Source organism: Boleophthalmus pectinirostris, unplaced genomic scaffold, assembly GCF_026225935.1.
Source record: "Boleophthalmus pectinirostris isolate CB_2022bp ecotype Guang Dong unplaced genomic scaffold, ASM2622593v1 HiC_scaffold_13, whole genome shotgun sequence".
NCBI classification, from domain to species: domain Eukaryota; kingdom Metazoa; phylum Chordata; class Actinopteri; order Gobiiformes; family Gobiidae; genus Boleophthalmus; species Boleophthalmus pectinirostris.
Window position 1 is genome coordinate 19,391,554 of NW_026571036.1, and position 23,040 is coordinate 19,414,593.

The 23,040-nt window shown below is 38.8% G+C and overlaps 2 protein-coding genes across 3 annotated transcripts; one reads left to right on the forward strand and one right to left on the reverse strand.

Moving 5' to 3' along the window:
• Nucleotides 1–11,941: 11,941 nt before the first annotated feature.
• On the forward strand, nt 11,942–15,672 carry tbpl1 (TBP-like 1). 2 transcript variants are annotated; one of them, XM_020918278.2, is made up of 7 exons: nt 11,942–12,059; nt 12,854–13,078; nt 13,151–13,233; nt 13,313–13,376; nt 13,457–13,560; nt 14,217–14,311; nt 15,057–15,672. In XM_020918278.2, the coding sequence occupies exons 2-7, from the start codon at nt 12,944–12,946 to the stop codon at nt 15,137–15,139; spliced, it is 564 nt and encodes a 187-aa protein (XP_020773937.1). In that variant the 5' UTR covers nt 11,942–12,059; nt 12,854–12,943; the 3' UTR covers nt 15,140–15,672. The 2 variants fall into 2 exon arrangements, with proteins under 2 accessions (XP_020773937.1, XP_055005649.1); XM_055149674.1 differs by lacking the exon at nt 11,942–12,059 and adding an exon at nt 12,073–12,259.
• Nucleotides 15,673–15,948: 276 nt separating this feature from the next.
• On the reverse strand, nt 15,949–20,618 carry slc2a12 (solute carrier family 2 member 12). The gene is made up of 6 exons (XM_020919595.2): nt 20,486–20,618; nt 19,672–19,774; nt 17,280–18,560; nt 16,895–17,017; nt 16,677–16,809; nt 15,949–16,600 (listed from the first exon to the last, which is right to left on the reverse strand). The coding sequence occupies exons 2-6, from the start codon at nt 19,760–19,762 to the stop codon at nt 16,516–16,518; spliced, it is 1,713 nt and encodes a 570-aa protein (XP_020775254.2). The 5' UTR covers nt 19,763–19,774; nt 20,486–20,618; the 3' UTR covers nt 15,949–16,515.
• Between the last annotated feature and the right edge of the window lie 2,422 nt (nt 20,619–23,040).

Here is a 23,040-nt window from a genome sequence, read left to right on the forward strand (position 1 = left end):
TAAAGCTGGAACAAAAACCTTATTAGTGACACATTGGTTGAGGGTATTAAAGGATGTTTACCCAGGGCCCAGTGCAGGGAAGGGTCCTCACAAAGTCTATAATGTGTATTTTTCATTAGACAACATGTAGTGCAGGTTCACCAAGATGATTTGTACCCAATGCCCAGAATTTGGTGCTAAATCCCTGCCTGAGCCTTATAGCTAAATATTTCTCTATGCCTCTTTCTGTCTGGTAATCGAACCTGGAACTTCTTGCAATTGTCAATATCCAGGCAATTAAACAGCAACAAAAATACAAACTAACCCGACTTGAAAAATTGCAACTGGAAGACCATTTATCTAAACATAATAAGCAAAAATGTACAAGCTATTTTTTGTTACTTTTTCACATCTTAATCTGAATTTAATAAGATTTTTGGCAATTGACATGCTCTCTTGCATCATATCTGCCCTATCTCTTCTCTATGTTAGCTCATTCAGTTCACTCAAAGAAGCACACATGTATTATCTGTAAAGTTGGATGCCATTCACTAGTAACTAGCATAGCTCCCGGTGCAAGGAGAGCCAGGCTTTATCAAACTTCAGCCCAGATAGGAGCAGCCTCCATGTCGACTTGCATATACAACTGTTTTCCATATTTTTGTGCATGAGGGGGATCACTGTTCTGTGTCTAAATGAACAAACTCCAGGCTCATATGAGATACCTGATAACCTGATAGGCAGAAATGTGTTGACTGGTTCCACTGTAGGGAGACCTCTGCATTACGCATGTCCAGCACTCCCCATGCCCACAGGGATCCCTCGCCCCCACTGCACCCCAGAACGGTGCCTCCATCCGGGCTAGTCTCCTCACACTCCCCCTTGGAGGAGTGGGTTATGATGCACAGGGAGGGAGCTAGTACAAACAGAAAGATTGACTTGTACATGAGGTCTGCTTTAGTAAACCCTCACATACTAACATAGAGTGACAGATATAATTCGTACTGTAAACATCTCCCACACATGTAATATTAACACTGAAAACATGTGCTGGGATTTGTCAAGTCATACTGACAGTAGGCTGTTTTAAAGTAATGCAAATAATGTTGTTTTCTAATGTATCTTCTGGGCAGTAAATATGTCTACGGTTCACATTTTCTGTTACTAGTGAAAGAAAATGTAACTAGTAGTGGTAGTGTTAATACGCAGTAGCAATAGTAGTTGGAGTAGAGCAATAGCTGTTTGTGGTATTGCATTAGAGAGATTAGTTAGAGTACTACTGTAGCAGTGGAATGTAAAAAAAGTAAAAGTAGTAAAGTACTGTACTGTACTGTACTGTACTTAAGTATAAATCTGTGCTATCTGCACTTTACTTAAGTAGTTTGTTTTTTTTTTTAATTGATACTTTTTACTTTTACATCACTACATTTGAGAGCCGGTCTTCTGTACTTTCTACATTTTAGAACTGGACTGAAACATAAAAGTATTTTTATTATTGTTTGAGACCTGCTGAAACAACCAAGGGGTTTATTTGTAACATGTTCATAGTTTGAGCAAACACAAATATACAAATAAAAACAAACAGGAAAAATCATTTCAATTGTTTCTGCTGAATAGAATTCAGCACAAATCTATATCAAAATCAGTACATTTGAATCTTTTTAAAATCTGTGTAAAATGCTTTAACTCTTTACTCTGCAAGTACAAAGCACTTTAAGTACTAATTAACTAATAACTTTTATTTTTAATTGAGTATCTGCACTTTACTTAACAAAATTGAATACTTCTTCCACCACAAATAGCTGCAATTATAGTTTGTATAGTTTTTTTGTATAGTTTTTTTTACTTTTTAAAATAATACTTGGTTAAAATTGCTTGTGTAAAGTTTTAAGTACTTTTGCTTTTGTAGTGAATAAATTTGTATTCTTTGTGTAATAGTCACTATGAATATCACACAAGCATTATTGCATTATTGATATTTTGACAAAAAGTACCATTAATAACAAATTTTGTAGAAGATCCAGGTCCAAATATTTTCTTTCATGATTAAAGTGAAAAATGTGTGAGGAATAGCAAACATAGACTTACATAGTTTATAAGTAGTAGATTTATCTGACCCAAATGGCACTCCTCTTATTTCATTCTAATCTGTGTTTGTGTGTATCAGTTCTCCTTGGGGATCGCAGCTACCGGACACAGACAGGAGGTGAGGAAGAGGTGAGATGAAGGTCCTGATAAAAGTGCCCCTAATGCCCACACTAACCCTCCAGAGACCCCCCAAACCTGCCTAAAGCCCCTTGCCCAGGGCAGGAAGTGGACACGTGTGCATATGTTGTGCTAGCTCATTAGTGAGTGCATGTGTTTGTTGGTGCGGCTTTAGTGTGGTCACAGGTTTGTTTGTGAGACTTAGCTCCGAGGCCAAGACCACTCAGAGGCAGCGGGCAGACACAACATAGACCTGACATCACTAGATACTCTGAAGTTGCCTTAATCCACCATCCTACAACTTTTTAGAAATAAGTAGATTGTGTTCACGGTCTAGAATTTGATCATTTCAGATGGAGGACCTATAATCTAGTCTAGATAAGTCTAGATTCACTATTTTTGAAAGAAATATCCAAACAGAAATTATGCATACAAATGTTGAACTTAATCATTATGTCATGTGGATAGGCTCAGTAACTACAACTACAAGTTTAAAAAATCGGATGCCACATGGACACAAATTATTTTGATAACCACACAAATGTAAAAGTACATGCACTGTATAATAAAACTGGACAGAAATAACACAATATTATAATATAACACACAATATTCTGTATATTATGAAGATTTTTTTTGCTACATATGTAAAAAGCAATAAAACCATGACCAATTCAAGTTTATACTGTGGTTTGATTGATTGTTGGGAGTATAGTTGACGGGGGTCCCCAAAGGGAACATCTTAGACTTAGACTTGGACAAACTTTATTAATCCACAAGGGAAATTATTTGGACTAAATACTATGCAAGTTAGCGCAAGATTTTAGTGCAGATGTTCCCTTTGCCTGACAGATGTTTATTTTGCTGAAAAAGTAATAAAACTTTTGCTTGCTTTTGGTCAGCCTAAAAATCTGGAGCTGGCCATAAAAGGTTGATGGTTAAGATTCAGCTCTTTCCATTGTTTCTTTGGACATTTCACCTTCTTTGTCTTGTCTGAAATTGTGATCAATCGAGTTAAGGTTAGTTAAGGTTACCTCAGCACAGCTATTCATAGGTTTCTCAGTGATGAAATATTAGCACCGTTGCCATGATAATTAACAATTCAGGTAGAAAAATGTTTAAAAGTGCTCAGAATGCCATCTATAAACGTGAAGCTCAACCCATGAATACTTAAGTACTTTTTAGGTGACAAATGGTGTACACATCCATCAGGTAGTGGTGGTCCTTATCTGTGCGGTGTCCCCCTGGTTTCTAATTAAAGATAATAAACTTCAGGATCATTTCTCTAAAGCTCCAAACTCAGCGTCAGCTCTGTCCTCTTTCTCTCTCTCACACACACACACGGACATGCTCTGCGGAGGCCACACACGCCTCTTCAAAGCTCCAGGTGTGTGGAGAGATGTTTTACACAGTGCTGAATGGTACAAATATAAGTCAATGAAGAGTGTGAAAGGGCACGCTGCAGCAAACTATTTAGAAGAGAGGGAGGAGACAGAGGGGAAGAGAACAAAAACACATGGGCATTCTCTGATGTGGAACTTGACATTTTTAATTGGCCTGAACGGTAAAACAGTCTGTAAGTATTAGCACTGTGATTGTAAAGTGTATACTCCTCTGGGTTGAAGACGTGGTAATATGATTTGACTGTGCATGACTCCTAGCAGTTTGGGATAACTAGAAAGCCTAATTTAGGGGTGTGAGTTGATGGTGCTGGTGTATTATTAGATTGGGTTTGAAATATCAGTCAAGTAATCCTATTTATAGTATAATTATATATAAATGAATTTGTGGTTATTTTGTTGTATATTGTTTTGTTACTACCATCAGAGGTCTCTTACAAATGGAAAGCAGATAGGAGGAAATATTTGTGTAATTTTGGATTTTGTTCTTTGTTAGTGAGCAACATTGACTTCACTATCCCACTCCTGAATTGAAGTGCCTTAACCTGAATACTCTGGACACATACAAGTTTTTCTGGACATGGACAGGTGATGTCTAAAGTGAATGCTCAGAACCTCCAGAATTCTCTCTCTGAGCTGCAAGAACTGGCAACCCAAAGTGAGTAGGTCATCCTGCTTTCTGATTGGATAAGTGTCTTGAGAACCAAAACACTAAATGACAATATAAACAACTTAGCCATCATGTCCAGTGTTTTTGTAATTAAGAATAAATCAACTTTACAATTGTTATCAGTAAAATAAATATTTGATTTGAACATGTTTATTCATATCAGGGCACATAAATAGATCATGTTTATGAATTTTAAACTGAGAATTCTACATATTCTCCCTTTAATACTAAATATCATACATGATTTAATACATCTCATTTCACTGCCATACACTGTTTTCCCTTCACAAACAAAGATATTTATTTAGCTTTTAGACACAAAGTCTATGAGTATGTTTTTTATTGAGCAAGAAGATAAAAAGGTGGTTCTGCTTTGTGTCCATTAGAGCTAAAATGTCCAGAAGAGTGTCTGATGAAATGGAGTAAACTGTTGTGGTTATCTCCTGTGGGCGGTTTCAGGGATAGAGCCAGGGAGAGCACAGCGCAAACTCACAAATACTACCTCATGCACACACACACATGCACACACACACACGCGCGCGCGCACACACTGTAGTGCTACTCATGGTACTGCCCAGGTCTGTATTTACTCCTAACCATAACACAGTCGGCAGATAATGGCTGATGGGACTGTTGTAAAAAGAACCTGGCACAAGCCTATTTGGACAACCCCCTTCTATGCTCCATTCTGTTTTATAGCTCCTGTTCATTCAGATACCAGTCACAGAGAAAACCAAGCAATGAATACTGTATTTTTCTATTCCTAATATGTATTGTATTTATTTTGGCATGCATGGACTGTCTTATCTGCAATAAAGCAAAAGCAGTAACTTGTTTTCCCTCCAAACAAGTATCCATGTTTGCCTTAGATACAAAATGCTTGTCCAAACATGTTAAAAACCAAACTGAGAAGAGGAAGATAAACAGAGAACAAAGTAACAGCATTAATCACATTGATTACTTCCCATAATAGGTGAGGTTACATGAGGTCTGAGTCATTATACAATTAGTGATAAGGACATTATTATTATTATAGCAGCAAAACTGCTTGAAAATAAGTGGCAGAAAAAAAAGTGCAAAAAAAGTGCACTATTTCACTTTTCTGACAGAGGATCTGCCACCTGATTTTGGCTTTGCCTGAAATGTTCCACAGTGTGCATTATCTTCTTGGAGATGAGAAGATGATGCCACCAGTCCAAGTTATAGATCTGTAGAGAGGTCACAGTAAAAATACATTTTTTTCATGCTTCATGCTTTCATGTTTCATGCTATAATGTCTCCATGGAAACAAGCAGGAGGTGAATCGCCCTCCAGAAAAGTTACATATTGCACCTTTATGTGAATGTAAGTTACCCTGTAGTATTTCTTCTATTGGTTCATTTGGCTCTGTACTTGTAGCACAGAAAGTGTGGCTTTTTACAGAGACACTGAAACTTCTCTCATGTTTTGTTGAATTGCTTTACTATTCTGTTGTCTGTTGTTATGTTCAGGTAGCCTGACATGGCAGGTGCTGCTTTACTCATTTCCAAATTTACACCAAAAGCCAAAATTGTCAGTGGGACCCTCTGTAGATTTGCTCACTGATAACTGTTAACTGATTATATTCAATAAGCAATAAACTACTCATATACAAAGCAGAACTAAATATGGAAGTTCTGTTGGAACTAAAATGGCATTAGCTAACAGCTAACTGAGCCTTTAGCCCGTGGGTATGGGTGACACGCAGTGGGTGGGTGGCTCACTGCTGTAGGTTTGTGGAGTACACTGTATCTGATGAGCTGGCGTGAAGCCTACCTGAAACACAGGAAAGATGTACAAGCAAGTGGAACTGAAGCTGTATCCTAGGTCTTCACAGATCAGACTGCACTTGTAAAACAGCTCATATACAAATTGTACCCAGACATTGGTTTAAGTTGTTTCGCCGAGGATCTCCTAAGCTTTAAAAGTCCGGAAACAATACAACAGATAACTTGAGCAAACTCCCTGAACTCTGAAGGAGGACATGGCCAGCCCGTATTTTATATCCCAGCACAATATATCTGACATGGCTTTATGGGCTTTTTCTTTAATGACTTCCTGTACCCAAAGAGCCTCCAACATCGAGAATTAAGATCTTCCTAAAATCTTTGTGTTTTGTGTCTTTGAACTGCTCCTGAACTATTCCTGTTCTGTTTTCCCATGCACTCACACTGGGGCGGCCTCTTCGTGGATGTGCAGCGTTTATATTGTCATTTGGAGCGACTGTAAAGTAAATGCCTCTTGAACATGAAGTATATGACCTTGTTCGCATATTGCTTTGTGAACTTTACTGTGTTTTTTGCATGGCTAAGATGGGGTTACTAATGAGCCAATGTTCGGATGATGAAGCCTTTTTCCAAGAATCTTTTCTCCCAAACGCCCGTGGCCTTTGGATGACTCCCCAAGGAGACCATTAATTCAGATATCAGTGTGAGTGTGTGTGTGGGCATGTGTTTGTGTGTACAACTGAAGAAATTCCAGTTAGTTTTGTAGTGTTGTAGATCACAGACATAATAATTAGCAATTATCAAGCTATGTCCATTAATGGGGACATTTTATGCAGTGGACAAATTGGAGGGGAATGAAAGAGCGCAGGAATCGTACCTCTTCCTATCATCTGTCTGCACCCCGGCCCCTGTCTGCTCCCCAAAACATCCTTCTGTGTCATCGCCTCCACCCCCACTCCACCCCCACCCCACCTCCGCTCCACCTCTCCTCAGATCCTACAGGCAAAGGCCCTGGGGTTTTACACTCACATAAAAGTCACTGATCATTCTGTTTATTTTGTTGTATTAATGTGATGATGTATGCTCAAGTATTTGTAAAACTCTCCGTTACGTATACATATATTTATTATCTCACTGTGTTTTATAATGACAAATATTTGTCTCCATGTATAATATATCAGTAATCTCTATATGTGCTAGTACAACTAGCCCATTTATTTTAAAGTCTAGTGGTTTGAACCCTTGAGCAAGACACTTTTCCCTCATCACTCCAACGTTGTTTATGATTAAATGGCAGACACATCACAGTTGGTTTTCTCCTGGGCAACTGTGGCTACAAAAGTTGCACCAACCAGAATACTGTTCATCCAATCAGCTGATACCAAGAATATGATTATGTAGAAGAGAGAATTTGCCAGTTTTAAAAACTCCATTCATTAATATGCACACTTAAGTGACACTGATGTATGTGGGCCTTGATATGAGTTACACCTTATTTTGCTGTGTATTCAGGTGTGTAATTGAATTACTCTGTGATATCTCCCCCTCATGATGCCTTCATTGACCAAAAGTGTGTAGTTTTCCTCTCTGGTCATAGGTGACTTACAGGCGCGCTCTTGAGCTGCAGCCGTTTGTTTTGGGAGCGCTCTGTTTCAGTGACAGAGGAAGAGTCCACTCCACAAAGATTACTCCAGCTCATTCTCTGTCCAAACAGTGCAGTGTGCCTGAGCCCCAGGGACACACAGAATCATTTTGTTTGTTCAACTCTGTCAATGACTGTTTTCAGAATGTACTTTGTGTAATTGGAAAAGCCTTGAAGTGATCTCATCTGAAGATGAAAAGTAAACTAACTCACTCTTTTCTTTCTGTTCTGGTCAGTTGATTAAATAAAATGAATTGTTTTCTGAACAGTTAAAAAAAAATAACTCACACCTTGTGTGGTAGGATTTCTGTGCTTTTATCTAAAATTTTATCTAAAAGTGTATATGTAGAAAGCAAGGAGATCCTAATTCCAAAAATGACTGTATGCTTCTCTGGCTTTAATTTGACCAGTGACAGATTAGTGAAAACAGCAGGTGCTCTGGGTGCTAAATGTGTAAAGATAATTCTGAAGGCGACGTCATCATTTTAGGACTAGTCTAAACATAGCTTTTGGCTGAGTAGCATAACATTTGTGCAGGTGTGTTAATATTAGGCCAGTAAATCTTGTGTGATGAGTGCAGCCGTGATAATCCCTCTGTCTTCTCTTGGCCTCAGCAGTCCTAATGAAGTGATGCAGACTGGACATCCAAATCTTCACAGTGATTTCTTTTCATTAGTCTTTAGTGTTTAGTCTTGATAGTCTTTTACAGGCAACACATGCATGTATTTTTTTTTCTTACATACAATACACTTTGTACTATTGCACAAACTGCACGGTATACTCACCAACTCTGCCTTTGTAAATTTTTCACAGCTGGTGAACCTGTATGTGGATCCAATAATGGCAAATTTAATTCATTTAAATTTGTTTATTTAAATTTTTTTAATATTGTGTTTTTCTTACATCACATCATAGACAAGTTCAAAATCAATTCAAGCTTCATATTGGTCAAAATGATTCCTCAGCATTTGTTTCCTGTGTTATCCAAAAGTCTTACCTGCTCTAGCCCGGTGTGTGAGCCTGTGTGCCCTGCAATGTGTCCGACTGGACCCTGTGTTATAAACACATGGGCTGTTCCCACGTCTCTGTTTACACTGAGAGACCCCAGAGAAGAGCTACGACAGCACTGGATTCCCTCTGCACTGCACACTCACACAACCTCCATCTCTGTCCCATAGGTTGACACTGACACCATTTTTATTTGAGTGATGCAGTTACACGACATTGGAAAAGTTATACATAATATGTTGTTGCTGTTGTTGTTGTTGTTTTCAGGTATTTAACAAACACAAATCATTACTTCACATTTCACAAGCGACTATGTTCAAAACTGCAGAACTGAGAAACCCCGCCTCTGTATAGTGGCATTTCACTGATGAAAGCAACAGATTTTGCATGCAACATGTTTACATTTCAAGTTGAAGGCATATCTTCAACATAAAAGGGAGATATTTTAAGCCTAAAAATAGTACTTTTTAAAAAATACACAGTATGCAGTTTTTAATATGCAATGCAGAATTACACGTGAGTTAAAATAAATACTACGTGAGTCAATATAAATACTACTCTTAAAGTCAATTTAACATTTTGTTGCCTTTAAGACATGATTAATGTTGTGAGATTTTCTTATGAAGACTGTAACCGTAAGCTACACATTATTTTAACAACAGGACAGGACAACAGGAAATACAGCCCAAAATGATAACTTGACCCACTGATTAAATTACACAATTTAAAACATATATATATATATATATATATATATATATATATATATATATATATATATATATATATATATATATATATATATATATATATATATATATATATATATATATATATATATATTTATATGCTTTATTACTGAATCCATCAAAATAGTCTATAATGAGACTTTTACTTTTACTATTATTCAAATAAATAAATAAATAAAAATACTGTATCTACTTTTATATTTAGTATATCCTTTTTAACAAGACTGCCCATCTTTTTGTTCCCACCCTCGTCTAACAATAAAAAGTATTCAGTACTTCAGCAGCCCTTCTCTGTTCCCACAAAGGCATCAAACCCTGAAACATTTACAATGCTCTAGCCGAGTCTGTGAGAAGCTTCAGTGTGGATCTTAAGTCCACTTGATTTAGATGTGTGATGTGCACCCAACATAAACATGCACAGAGCTACGGATAAACATGCAGAGTTTATGAGCAGAGGTGAGGTCAGGCACCAACTCTGCTCTGTGAGTTTTAACTACTATTTTTATTGATTTTATATAGTGCATCATTCATGCTAGAGATACAAGATGGTCATGTGACTTTTCCTCACCAGCTGATTGGTTGACTTATGATTAATGGTTTGTGTAGTGGCACAGTATTTTTCACTTTTATCATGCTAACGTGTTACCAATGCACACAACTGCCATGCAATTCATGTCTTTTATCAAGAAAATGTTTGAGATTCCAGATCACATCTATTTGTAATACAGTGTTGCAAAACACTCATGAGTTACTTCCCTGGTGGTTTTGTAAACTTATAATCACACAATCCCGCTTAGAGACAGAATCTGTACTCAATTGTTAGTCTGTTCTACATTCAAGGACACCACTTTCTTTTCAGGTTTTCAAGCATAGAATCACAACATTAAATCAATGATTGTATTCACTAACAAATTTATAACAGATTTTTTTTGGGTTGTATTCATGCAGATTTGGTTTCTGGTTTGAGCCCTGATTTGGTCCTTTTCTAGGGCTGTTTTAGTTCTCTTGTAGTTTAGTTATGAGTTTATTCTGAGTTTAGTCCAAGTTTTGAAGTGGTTTGTATGCAGGTGTGATCGCTTGCTGTTTTCATCCCCCGAACTTATCTTAAAACTTAATGGTCTTTTGATCCTTTGGCTGCAATGGGTATACAGTATCTGTGCACAGCGATAATCTGCATTAAATAGACTATTCCCTATTGGCTCATGCATAAAAATATCTGGCCTTTTCCCTGATCCACTATTTCTCCTCCGCACTTAGTCTCAGATAGGGCAGCTCCCTGTGATGGACATGTATTTATCCAAAGACATATCTGACTGTATTAAGGCCTAAGTGCTCACATCTGTGTGTTTACATGGCGCGTCTTATGACCTAATGAGAAGAAGAGCATTGTTCCCCTGGGAAGTCCCTGCTCCAACCGAATCGGACTATAAACATACTCCTGCACACCGAGTCGGCCACAACACCACACACACACATACACACACTCCCCCCCACACACGCACATACACACACACTCACACACACATACTCACACACAATAACTTACACTAAAACAAACCTGTGTAGTAAACATCCTAGGACATCCCAACAAGACTCAAGTGCAGAGCAGATGGGAATAGCACTGCCAGGATATATTTCACTATGGGAAGCCCGGGAGGATTCAACAGGAATATGGTAACCACGGGAGGATGAACAATAACAAAGGCTGAATCATAAAGAAGTTATTTTGTGTTTTATTAGAGAATGATTCAGCCCAGAGAAGTGGCCCAATTAGAAGAGCACATCATATCCCGCAGTGCCTAAGTGGTCAACAATTACAAACAACTTGAAAATATTTGTGAAGGTGCACTATACATCTCCATGGAGACAGGCAAGGTCCATCACCTAGTCTCTAGATAAAATGTTATGTTTGGCCTATATTGTGCTCTTAAACTAAAATCTGTGTTTTTCTCAAGCCTAAATCCCATAAACATATGTCACTTTTATAAACTAAATGGTGCATTGTGTAAATCCTGGTGCAATGTGTAAATCCTGGCTGACACTTTGGAACAGCATCCATTGACTAACTTCATTCATGAGTCACACAGCGGCTGTGTATTATCTCATTGATAGTGCAAACATTCACAGACTCCTGAACTGCAGGCTCAAGTGTTTGTCTATTGTATTTTTTTTTTCCTCAGAAGTGTCCACTGACCAGATGTGCTCCCCTTTATTACTGACAATAAGAATCCACATGGGATCTGTCAGTGCAAGCACATGAAAGATTTGAGTGCAGCATAAAAAGACAATTATCCTAACCAATACATACTATCAACAATGACTCCATTCTTGCTTTGCTGCTTTTTATGTGTGTAATGTGGTTATCAGAGGTAGACTTGAATATACTCCTAAAACTGTACTGTTGTATTACGCCACAAGATGGCAGTGTTGTTTTAAACGTTGTAATCTGATCTAATTCAAATGGAAATACAGTAAAATATGGCTTAATGCCCTTAGTGAATATATTATACATATGCTATGTATTATATGTAGGTGTACAGCATTTTCGATAAATGGTTTTGATTTGTTGAGGAGGGAAAGAAACTTAATACGTAAACGGAAGTGCGTGTTTTTTTATTTTGGAGGCTAACCGGAAACACTGCGTCCTCCACAGAAAAAGGGGTTTGTACACAATTCTTCTTTTTAGATGAATCATAAATGCAGTACAGCGGGATTAAGTGGACAGCAAAAAAATCTGATATGGCGAATTGATCTTTAGCTATGGTCTGCTCAAGTGTGGAGTCGGAAGAAACGTTTAGCTTGCTATGCTAATCACTTTTCATTCATTATTGTGTAGCTACTTCTTTGTTAATGGCTAACGGGTACAAGACAATATTTACAAATACTGTAACAACAGCCACAGGCAACATGTATTTTGTGTCTTGTGCTGCATTCACTTACAGCACTGGGGTTGGTATTATAAACTTTAAACAGAAACAGAAGCCGGAGAGGGTTTGTAATGCTAGCACAGCTCTTGGCTAACAGATCTTCTGAGAAGCTGCTGCTTAGCTCTGCATCTGCAACTACAAAGTGGAGCACCACACAGATCATTCACCTGACCTAACATAAAGATATTAATGCGTTTTTATTTTTCTACAGCCTACCCTACTGCAATTACTGACTGCAGTCAGTCAACTTAAGCGCACTGTCTCCAGCATATTGTATTGTTTGCATTGCCACTGCCAGGTGGTGAGCCATCAAGAGACATCCCTTTAGGATGTCTGTGCCCCATGTTCTGTGCTATGCTTTAATGGCACATTATGGTGTTATAAGCTGTTGGCTTAATGCCTTAAACCTATAGGAAAATTTGTGTCATATTTACTGTTATTATTATATGATTGAATCAATAACAATTCTGTCTGTGTCTTTATCTGTGAGAAATTAACTATAAATTAACACATACGTTTGACTTTCAGCACTACTCTGAGTTCAGTGATGTTGAAGGGAGCCATGATGAGACTGTGAGACGTCACCTTCTGTTCCTATTCTGTGCTGCACACTTCCTGATGGATTCCAACAATGATGTGGCGCTGGATATTATTGTCAGCAATGTGGTGGCTACGTTTAGAACCAGGTGTCATCTAAATTTGCGCACCATTGCTTTAGAAGGAAATAATGTCATCTATAAGCCTGAAGTTGGGGTAGGTGATCCCATAATTGGGAAATAAGTAATTTATGATGGCATATATGTTTAAACTGGAAGTTTGTTTCAGAAAGTACTTATGAAGCTTCGTAAGCCCAAGATAACAGCCTCGATATGGTCATCTGGGAAAATCATCTGCACTGGCGCTACAAGGTTTGTGACCATTCTTCTTTCTCCAGGCCATGTAGTAAGTTAAAACTTACGTTTACTTTTGGATTTGTCATTTCCCTAGTGAGGTGGAAGCCAAGTTGGGTGCTCGAAGGTTAGCCCGTTGTTTACAGAAACTTGGTTTTAAGGTAGTGTATTGTGATATTATAATGTAGATGAACTATTCGTATCCATATTAAATGTACCTCTGTGTCTGTGGTCAATTCAGGTGAGATTTTCAGCCTTCAAGGTTGTCAATGTTTTGGCAGTTTGCTCGATGCCCTTTGCCGTGCATCTCATAGACTTTACCAAGAACAACAGGCCTATTGCAAGGTATTGGTTCTTATGTTGCAGCTTTTACTGTGCACTGATTTTTCATCATCAGCAGAAACTCAGTTTGTACTTTTCCATAATAACCTAAATGTTAATCATCAATGCATTACATCATACCACTGCTTGGATTGAGTGCCCTCTTGTGGACACACTTGTTCAATATTTAACCAACATCTTAGCTACCTCTTTCTGTATATTTCTGCAGATTTGCCATGCTAAAATGGACCCCCTCAAAAAAAGACATGATGTGTCTTAAGGGGCAATCCAGGGTACAAACTAAGAAACAATGAGAACATGTATATGCTCTAATGGGAAAAATGGATTTAATCGATATGGGGGACGGGAAATGAAACTGAGTGCAGAGGGCACAAGAGTGTGTTATTATCCTAGTGTGTATTATCCTATGAAAGGTAGAAAACAAATGAATTAAACAACTAACAACTTATTTATTATTTATTTCAAGTGGAGAAATAGCGCATAGCATATTTAATTTTCCTTTATTAAGGTTAAGGAGTATATAATATTCCAAGTATAATACCAAAAAATATATTGTGATGTAGTGATGTTGTAAGTCTGTATCGCCCATTCCAACCCTCTGGTTGGTTTATTATGTGACTTTGTTTTCACAAGTTAACGAGTCACTTTTTTCTCTGCAGTTATGAACCAGAGTTGCATCCTGCTGCCACTTATAGGATCAAACATCTGAAGGCCACAATACAAGTGTTCTCCACAGGCAGCATCACAGTCACAGGTACCCAGTTCTCCTTTTACAGTACTACTTAGCAATGAAGGCATTGCAACTGCCAAAAGAGAAGAGTATTAATCACTGCAACTTGAGCTTTTGACCAGCGACCAGACAGTTTAGTTCAAATTTATTCAGTCATTTTCCACCAAAAAAAAAAAAATCAAAGCATCAACTAGTAAAAATGATTGGAAATCATACAATACAATTATCAGAACCAAGTTGTAGTGCACAATGTCCTTTCAAGATAATAATATTGTGTCTACCTACATAACAAAAGTCCTGTTGTCTATCTAATCCCTTACACACTGCACAATAGTCGAGGTGATCAAGGCCACGTCATTCATTTTGTTGTGATATAATTGCAACAAGAAAATCCCTCTGTACTAACCTAATTCTTTGAAGAATGTCTTAACAGTGAAAGTTTTGGTCTCTTTTTATGAAATTATAGAAATATCTAGTGTGAAACAGCAACATTTAGGCTCTTTGCCCCAAAATTCAAACAGAATTGTACTAATTGGTCCGACAGAATTTCTTTTGATTTATTTCAACGTAATATTGTGGCCATCGTCAAGAGCATATTGTACTATTCCTCCTAAAATTTCTGATTTGTGGCTTGAAATATTACTGTGGCTTAGTTATGGTTTAGTTATTTCACTGTATAAAAATCATTGTGTTGCTTTCATTGGTTTGTCTTGTTGTATAATTAGTAATCATGTGTTTTCTTTACCCACTCTCTTCCATTAACACGCAGGACCAAATGTGCAGAATGTGGCTACAGCTGTGGAACAAGTCTACCCTCTCCTGTTTGAGTGTCAGAAACCTCTTTGTAAATAGTTTGACTGGGAGAGACACTGAAGACCTGTGGGGCCTAAGGAACAAAGACAATGCACCTTATTCCAGGAGACCCCCACTACATGCCGCCACACTTCACACACTTTTAACCTTTTAACTCCCCCCAAAAGCAAAACAAGCAAATGTCTTCCAAATCTTGTCAACAAACCACTCTGCAGAATTTTAACCAAATGTGTAGATTCTGCACTCTTTTCATTGAGCATCACGATTTTATTCTTGCATAAAAAGTAAAAACAATCTCATCTAGCTGTTTTGAAAAGAGATATACCAACTAAACAAATTTTTCTGTAGTGTGGTCAGTTATTAACTCTTCTTGGAAGCAGTCCGTCCATTATTCTGTAAGAAATGACTACCGTCACCTTTTAATTATGAATCCTGTTTGTGTCATACCACAAGTTCCTAAGGACACAGTTTATTTTTAACTTTAAGATTATGTATACTAGTTACTAGATATTTTTCAGGTAACGTTTAGCGTGAAAAAAAAAAAAAAACTCTCAACGTCTCTTAATTACACAAGAAATGCATTTATTTAAATAACAGATAGACACTGCAAAAATTATTTGTCAAACTGCATAACACTAGATGTGTTAGATTTGATAATACACACAGCAATGGCCATGTCTTAGCTTTTTGACAAACTTAAACATTGAATGCCATTACCTTTGTAAATACAGTATAAAATGTGAGTGTAAATGGTAAAGGAGTTTGACTAAATGTTGTACATTGTTTAAATAATGTTTAATGGAGTGCTGTTTGAACTATTATCAACTGCAGATTTCAGTATTTTGTATTTTATATAAAACTCAAATAAAATCTGTTACCATGTATATGAAATATTTGTCTTTTCATACTTGAAATACTGAAAATGCATTAAAATAGCACTGCTATGGAAATGGCATATGCCATGGAATGCTACAAGGAAATGATCATATGAAAATGAACCAAATTAGTTATTTAATACAATGTATGTAGAAAACTGTCCATGTGTTCATGTTCATTCTGCAGCCGAGGTGGTTTCCCTTTTAATAAGTGAGCAGTGGCTATGTTTACATGCACACAAGCATCTGATTATCAGTTTTCTAGTGTCATATTATTAAAATGACATGTAAACAGCAAAATCTCATTAGATTAAGATGAGGGGCCATGATTCGAAGGAAATCCAATTACTCACATCTGACGTTGCTGTTTAGGTGTCATTTTAATGAGCTACAACTACAGACTTGTGCCTGTAACCATTGTCAGTCTCCAAGAAACACTTAAATGACTAAAAGCCAAAACAGAGGACAACAGCTTCAGCACAAGTCAAAGTGGACCCTGAACATTTACTTCACATTATCATGAAGCTCGTCACTGTGATCTCAACTCAAACATCCCTGAGCAGCACCGCTCATCAGACCTTCCTGAGCCTGTCTCTTTGTGCACCATGACATCTCAAAGTGGTTTCTGAAATGTTAAGAAAATTAAGAATAAGTATTGAAGCAACAGACTTTACAAAATTGGGCATAGTTTGTTTACTTACTTTTTAGCCAGATCCTTCGAGATTTCCTCTAGAGTGCGCCCTTTGGTCTCTGGGATGCAGAGAATGACAAACACCAACAAAACAAAGCACATGCCCGCATATAGGAACAGCATACTGGGAAGCCCCACCCTTTCTGTAGAACATACCATTTTACAAAACATTTTTTCCTTAAGAAGAAAGACATGAAGATATGAATTTGCTTGCATGTTCTTGTTTACCTGTTACAGTCAGAAAGGTCATGGAGATGAGCAGGTTGGTTGCCCAGTTCACTGCCCCCACCACAGATGCAGCCCTGCCCCGGACTCCCATTGGAAAGATCTCGCTAACCACCACATACGCCACTGGAATGAAAACATGCCCTTACACATTTAGGAACTATTATCATATTATTCAACACTATTAACTGTCATTTTTTTCTATATTTTTGGTATTGGAATTGGTTTTCTAGGTCATCTAGTAATACTGTTAAATGTAGGACAAGAAAAAAAAGGTCCTGCTCACAGGTTAATCAGGTAAATCCTGTTATGCATTCAAATGAGGTTAACGTGATGCAGAGTCAAATGATAAATGAAAAACCGATGGTGCTATGACTGCGATTCTTACTTGGTCCAAGGCTGAAGGAGAAACCTGTCACATAGACCAGTAATGTGATGAGTGAGGCCCATTTGAGAGGGGACGACAGGCTGGGAGTCCGTTCATCCAGTGCACTGTTGTGTGTGAGAGTCCTCTGAACGTCCTCTGTGTCCCATGGGCTTGGAGAGGTTTCCATATAAAAGGTTTGATTGTCTGTTTGTGTGGCGGTCCAGTTTAGGTCCCATGCTTGGAGTGTATTGTTGTCCAGTGTGTGGCTCTTACACAGGCTGGTGAGGTGGGTTCGGCTCTGCAGTGTTAATGTCCCCAGAGTGGCCAGAGACAGCCCCATGACCACAGCACCCACACACAGGAAGCTCTTGGGCCCCACGCGGTCCACCAGTAGCACGGCTGGGATGGTCCCCAACACTTTGACCACTCCAAAGCCTGTGGAGGCCAGAGTGGCAGCGTCGTCACTGGTGAAGCCCATGCTGCGCAGTAGTGGAGAGGCATAGGAAAGGATGTTAGGCTGTCCCGTGGCCTGCTGCAGGAATACTAAAGCTACACCTGTTAGCAACCGTGCTCTTAGATTAGCTTTGGAGCTAAATAACTCCCTGAAATTATGCTCAGACTCTTGCTTCAGTCCAGCCTGGATATCCTGCAGTTCCAGCTCCATGTCCTCATACATTCCTCCTCTCATCTTCTGCAGCACAAGCCTGGCCTTCTCCACATTGCCCTGCGCAACCAAGAAGCGAGGGCTGGGTGGAAGAAACAGGAATGCCCCAAACTGCAGCAGTGCTGGGGGAATGACAAGTCCAAAAGTAAAAGTCCAGCCATGAGGCACAGCAGCAAAGGCATAACTACAGCTGAAGCCTAGCATCACCCCCAGCACCAACATGAACTCATACATAGTGATCAGCAGGCCACGCCTCTCTCTGGGAGAGATCTCTGCTATGTACAGACACGCTGCAGTCCCAGACAGACACGTGCCCATGCCCACTATCACTCGACCCAGGGCCAGAGACACCAGAGACGTGATAGAGATGAGAACAAAAGTGCCCACCACCACCAGGGCGGCACTCAGGAGCAGAGAGCAGCGGCGACCGTATCGATCCAAGATGGGGCCTCCAGCCAGACAGATGAAGAGGGCTCCAAACACGTGTGCACTGACCAGCACCTCCTGCTCCTGACAGGACAGAGAGAGGATGCCACGTAGCTGCAGCAGCACCCCTGAGGTCAGGCCCATCTCATAGCCCAGCATCAGCCCACTCAGGTTAGCCATCATGGCTGCCACCGCCACACGCCAGGTGCAGCCTGTGGGAACAGACAAGAAAAATTCACTTTACTCTCTGTATTTACTTAGTATTATAGCACACAATTCTGAATATATGTGGAATGAGTGCTGAAATTGTGCTATAGGCAACTATGCACATCTTCACATGACAAACTATTGAGCCAAAGCCTGTTGACACTCAATTAGCCAGTAGTGACTGTGTTTGTGTCAAGATTTTGTCATGTAATTGTACAATAAATTTTCTTATTAAACTTGAACTTTGTTAGTCTATGTTTAACCGTAAGTTACCTTTTGTGCCAATATTTAGTTTATTTTTGTTTAATTTACCTTTTTTACATTTCTGTTAATTAAACTACATCTTTATTTTCATTTTACATCTTGGTTTTTTGTTACTTCCCCTATCCCCAGCAGAAATGGGTCATAACAATGTAGCAACCACTGATAATAATAGCTAATATTTTTGCACTTTTAAGGAATAGTGGGAGCATTAGCTCCCTTGTCTTTCCATAACTCTCCACCATAAAATATTTCAAAATGAAACCATGAAACGTTATTTATATAATTATTTCTAGAGCATGGTAATAAACAGCTTAAACATTTTGGTTTCAACATAAATTTGGTTTGGAGCCAGTTGAGGTCTGCTTATCTTAAACTTTCTGCAAAATAAAGTGACAATAACACTGTTGTTTGTTTCATTCAATCATTCAATTCAATCAGTGTTGAATAATCACTTATGCAGAGATGCCAACTACACACTGAGCTAATTGTTCATTATCAAAGATGACACAAGTCCTTCATACTCATGCATGGTTTGTGGATAGGTGCAAAGTCCAACACTTTTTTCCATCAATATCATTGACTTAAGGTCAAGTCAGGCAAGATTACAGAACACCAAAATGCAGAGACAGGTTTAGTCTTTAACACAGAAGATCACTGAGTAAACTATAACCTGCTTCTGCTTGTTGTCAGGTGAATTCAGGAGTTTGACCTGAAAGGAGGAGAGCATTGTTCCCAGGCAAAGATTTATGGTAAATAAGAAAACACTTCCATAGGTAATACATGTACATAAATGATCAATACTTTAGGCCTCAGAGACAAACAAATGTCAGTAAAATGTGTGCTCTTCAACACCTGTGGATGGGTAGTGCATCTGGCCGCTGTCTTTAAGTGTTTCTCTGCAGGAGTTATCAGCTGTCATCTTCTTCTTGGCATTCACTTCCATCGTCAGCAACTCCTGATAAAAGCAATAAATATGTCAAATACTATCACTGAATGAGTTTATCAACAGAACTCCTGTGGTAAGGACATGAGTGAAAAAAGTTATAAGATGACATGATTATGTAAGTACCTAAATAAAGAACCATTGATCTAATGTTTAATTATAGCATACAGTGTAAGAGATGGGCGTGATTGGCCATAATGCCCAATATTATATGAAGCAATAATGTTACCATGGTCACTTTTTTTTTTTTTTTGACAGGTAACTTAGCCTCAGTGTAAATCAGCTGAACCATAAAACTCAAAGAAGGAGCATTTTCTTACCTTTGAATGGGATATCACTGTTCCAGGCAGGTTCACAATAAATAGGCCTTTTGAGTTAACTTTATTTTACTAGCACAATGCACCACAACCTCTGCTTATTGCACGTGAATAACTGAGGAGCATTATCCCAATGTGAACCCCACTACTTCCTTCAACAACAGGCATTACCTTACACTGACTATGTTAGGCAATGCTCACTGACTATGTGTTAACAATATGAATGTGTGCCGTGACCTTTGCCGGAGCTCGTACACGTCTGGAAGATAAACACCGGCTTTTAAAAGTAACCATAGGTCTACAGGTAAGAGTACCGGGCTCGGCCACTATTGGCTTGTGTCACGCTTTTCTGTTTGCAGTAACTTGTGAGTAAACGGCTTTAACACACGCGTGTGTAGAGCCCTACCTGCACTCTGCGGCCGCTGCAGTCCCTGTCGCTGTCAGGCGCTGTTCTTTAATCCTCCATAGGTCTGATCTTCACTTTGGATTGTAACTTCTCCCTTCTCTCCAAACTCTTGATTTGCTCGTGTCAGTGCACGCGCACTCCTTGTTTTGGTGAAGCGTTTGTAAGGCCCCGCCCATTTCCCTTCTGCCCACCAATAGAAACGGTGTTTTTTTGGCCAAATAGTCACTATTGGTCCACATAAAATATTAGTAGGCCTGGTTCATTTAGTGAGGGCTTGTGTTTGAGTAGCCTGTGGTTTAGTAGGGTTTAAATAGATTCCATATTTCATGATTGCCATGGGCCCAGTTGAATGCTTATGTAGGCTATTAGGGTTTTTTGTTGTTGTTGTTGTTGTTATATTGTTCGGTTGATAGTTGGGTTTATGAATTGGAGAGCTTCCACTTTTGATTTCAGATGCGGTCTAGTTCAGGTGCTACATTCAGAGTGTGTTGTAACTTTAATGTCTGGCTTTTACACAGGCTCACGAGGTGTGCAGGCCTATGGCTCCGCAGTGCTCAGGTCCCAGGAGTGATCATTAGACAATCCCACGACCACCACTGTGTCTGTGTATGTCAGGATATGTGTCTGTAAGCACCCACATGGTCCAGCAGGATCATTATTATTATTTTGTTGACTCGACACAATTCATGATGTATATGGAAATCTGGTAAATTTTTACATTCATTCATTCATTCATTGACATGATCTCCCAAAACAAATAATATATTTGGTCTAATAACACAGTAAACAAACATAAACATAAATAAATATCTGAATTAGTAAAATATTTTGATAATTGATTTCTTTTTACTATTACAGGTGTTACTTTCATTTTACTGTGAGCGTCTCAGGTCAGTTGCACAGTTATTTTTGGGTGTCGCTGTCTGATATGTTTACCCTGATGATGCACTGGCCTGTACATTCCTCAGTACACTGAAAGACTGGAGACAAATAAATGAGGTGTGTCTTGCCCATAGATACAACAGTGGGATTGGGAGGCAAAAGCTTGGCCTTATCTAATTTTTCTTACATTTGGGCAGTTTTTAACCATTCTAAGAGATTTTGACTCAGTTCCTGAATGGCGAATTTTCCTCCCTTAGAGGCAATACAAGTTTGATTATTTTGATGAAATCCAGTCATTGTCTGTGATTTTTACACAGACAATTTTTTACATTTTTGATACATTTAATTCCAATCTCTCTTCATCTGTTCCCATTGTCTACACATGCAGCTGTATCAATAATGCTCCCTCCAGGCCCATGTAAAAACAAATTAAGGGGCCACCTGTTGTTTAGCTCAGTCGCTCCGTCCCCGAGTCCATCCCAGTCTCGGTCCCAGGGTCTGTCCCAGGCTCTGTCCCAGAGTCCATCCCAGGGTCTGTCCCAGGCTCTGTCCCAGAGTCCATCCCAGGGTCTGTCCCAGGCTCTTTCCCAGAGTCCATCCCAGGGTCTGTCCCAGGCTCTGTCCCAGAGTCCATCCCAGGGTCTGTCCCAAAGTCTGTCCCAGGCTCTGTCCCAGAGTCTGTCCCAAAGTCTGTCCCAGGATCTGTCCCAGAGTCCAGTCTGTCCAAGGCTCTGTTCCAGGCTCTGTCCCAGGCTCTGTTCCAGAATCTTTTCCCAGACTTCGTCCCAGGGTCTGTCCCTGGGTCTGTCCCACCTTAGTGTTTTCTAGTTCTGCATGTCCTACTTTAGTTTGAAAGTGGCTTACTGACTCCAGTCTTTGACCTCCATTTAACTAGAGTCATTGGAGTTTACCTAAGGCGTGTGAAAGGCATTGTTACATAATGTGGCCTAATAATGTTTTTCTTTTTTTTTTACTTTTTATTCTTTACATATCCTCCATTTTAAGTCTCTATTGTTACTACTAATTTATCTAATATGTTTTTTGCAGATTATATCCAAAAAGAATTCTGTCGGTCATTACACCTTTTAATTTTTAACCCTGACTACTTGTGAAATTGTTGCATGTCATAAATATAGGAATAGCTGACTGGTTGATGCTCCTGCAAGAAAGTTGTGGGTTTGATTTCCAACACATGTCACAAGTAAGTCATGATTATGGTTAAAGTGCGATATATGTGCCCTATATAAAAGTCCTCTCTCTCACGCCCCCTGAAAACAGTTAATTGTCTAGAGTTGATAGTTTGCTAGAATATTTCTTAACAACCACATTAAAATATTTCATTAAAAAAAATTGACAGCAAAATAGTTTTTATTTGTGGGTCAAGTGTTGAACAATGGCAGATTTTGAGGGCATTCAGTCAGATATGTGATGAAGTGAACTTAGTGGGTTAATACCACACTTGCTGTTCTAACAAATCTAACACAATTGAGGACTCTGGCACTATAGTAATAAATGTGAAACTTTGAACATTCATCAAAGGGGTGCCAGCTGGTTACAACACAGAACACAAACATTGTTGTGCAGTTGATAAATATGCAATAAATGACAAAGCAATTTTACAGTAAATGAAACCCTTCCAATGCTGAAAGTCTTGATTCTTCAGTTAGGATGTA

What these genes read in the sequence shown, in the direction of transcription:
- tbpl1 (XM_020918278.2), top strand. Translation starts at nt 12,944, where the DNA reads ATGGATTCCAACAATGATGTGGCGCTGGATATTATTGTCAGCAATGTG. An exon ending in TCTATAAGCCTGAAGTTGGG is followed by an intron (nt 13,079 to 13,150) that starts GTAGGTGATCCC and finishes AGTTTGTTTCAG; the next exon opens with AAAGTACTTATGAAGCTTCG. An exon ending in ATCTGCACTGGCGCTACAAG is followed by an intron (nt 13,234 to 13,312) that starts GTTTGTGACCAT and finishes TCATTTCCCTAG; the next exon opens with TGAGGTGGAAGCCAAGTTGG.
- slc2a12 (XM_020919595.2), bottom strand. Translation starts at nt 19,762, where the DNA reads ATGGAAGTGAATGCCAAGAAGAAGATGACAGCTGATAACTCCTGCAGA. An exon ending in GACCTTTCTGACTGTAACAG is followed by an intron (nt 16,810 to 16,894) that starts GTAAACAAGAAC and finishes TATGTTCTACAG; the next exon opens with AAAGGGTGGGGCTTCCCAGT. An exon ending in TCGAAGGATCTGGCTAAAAA is followed by an intron (nt 16,601 to 16,676) that starts GTAAGTAAACAA and finishes TTAACATTTCAG; the next exon opens with AAACCACTTTGAGATGTCAT.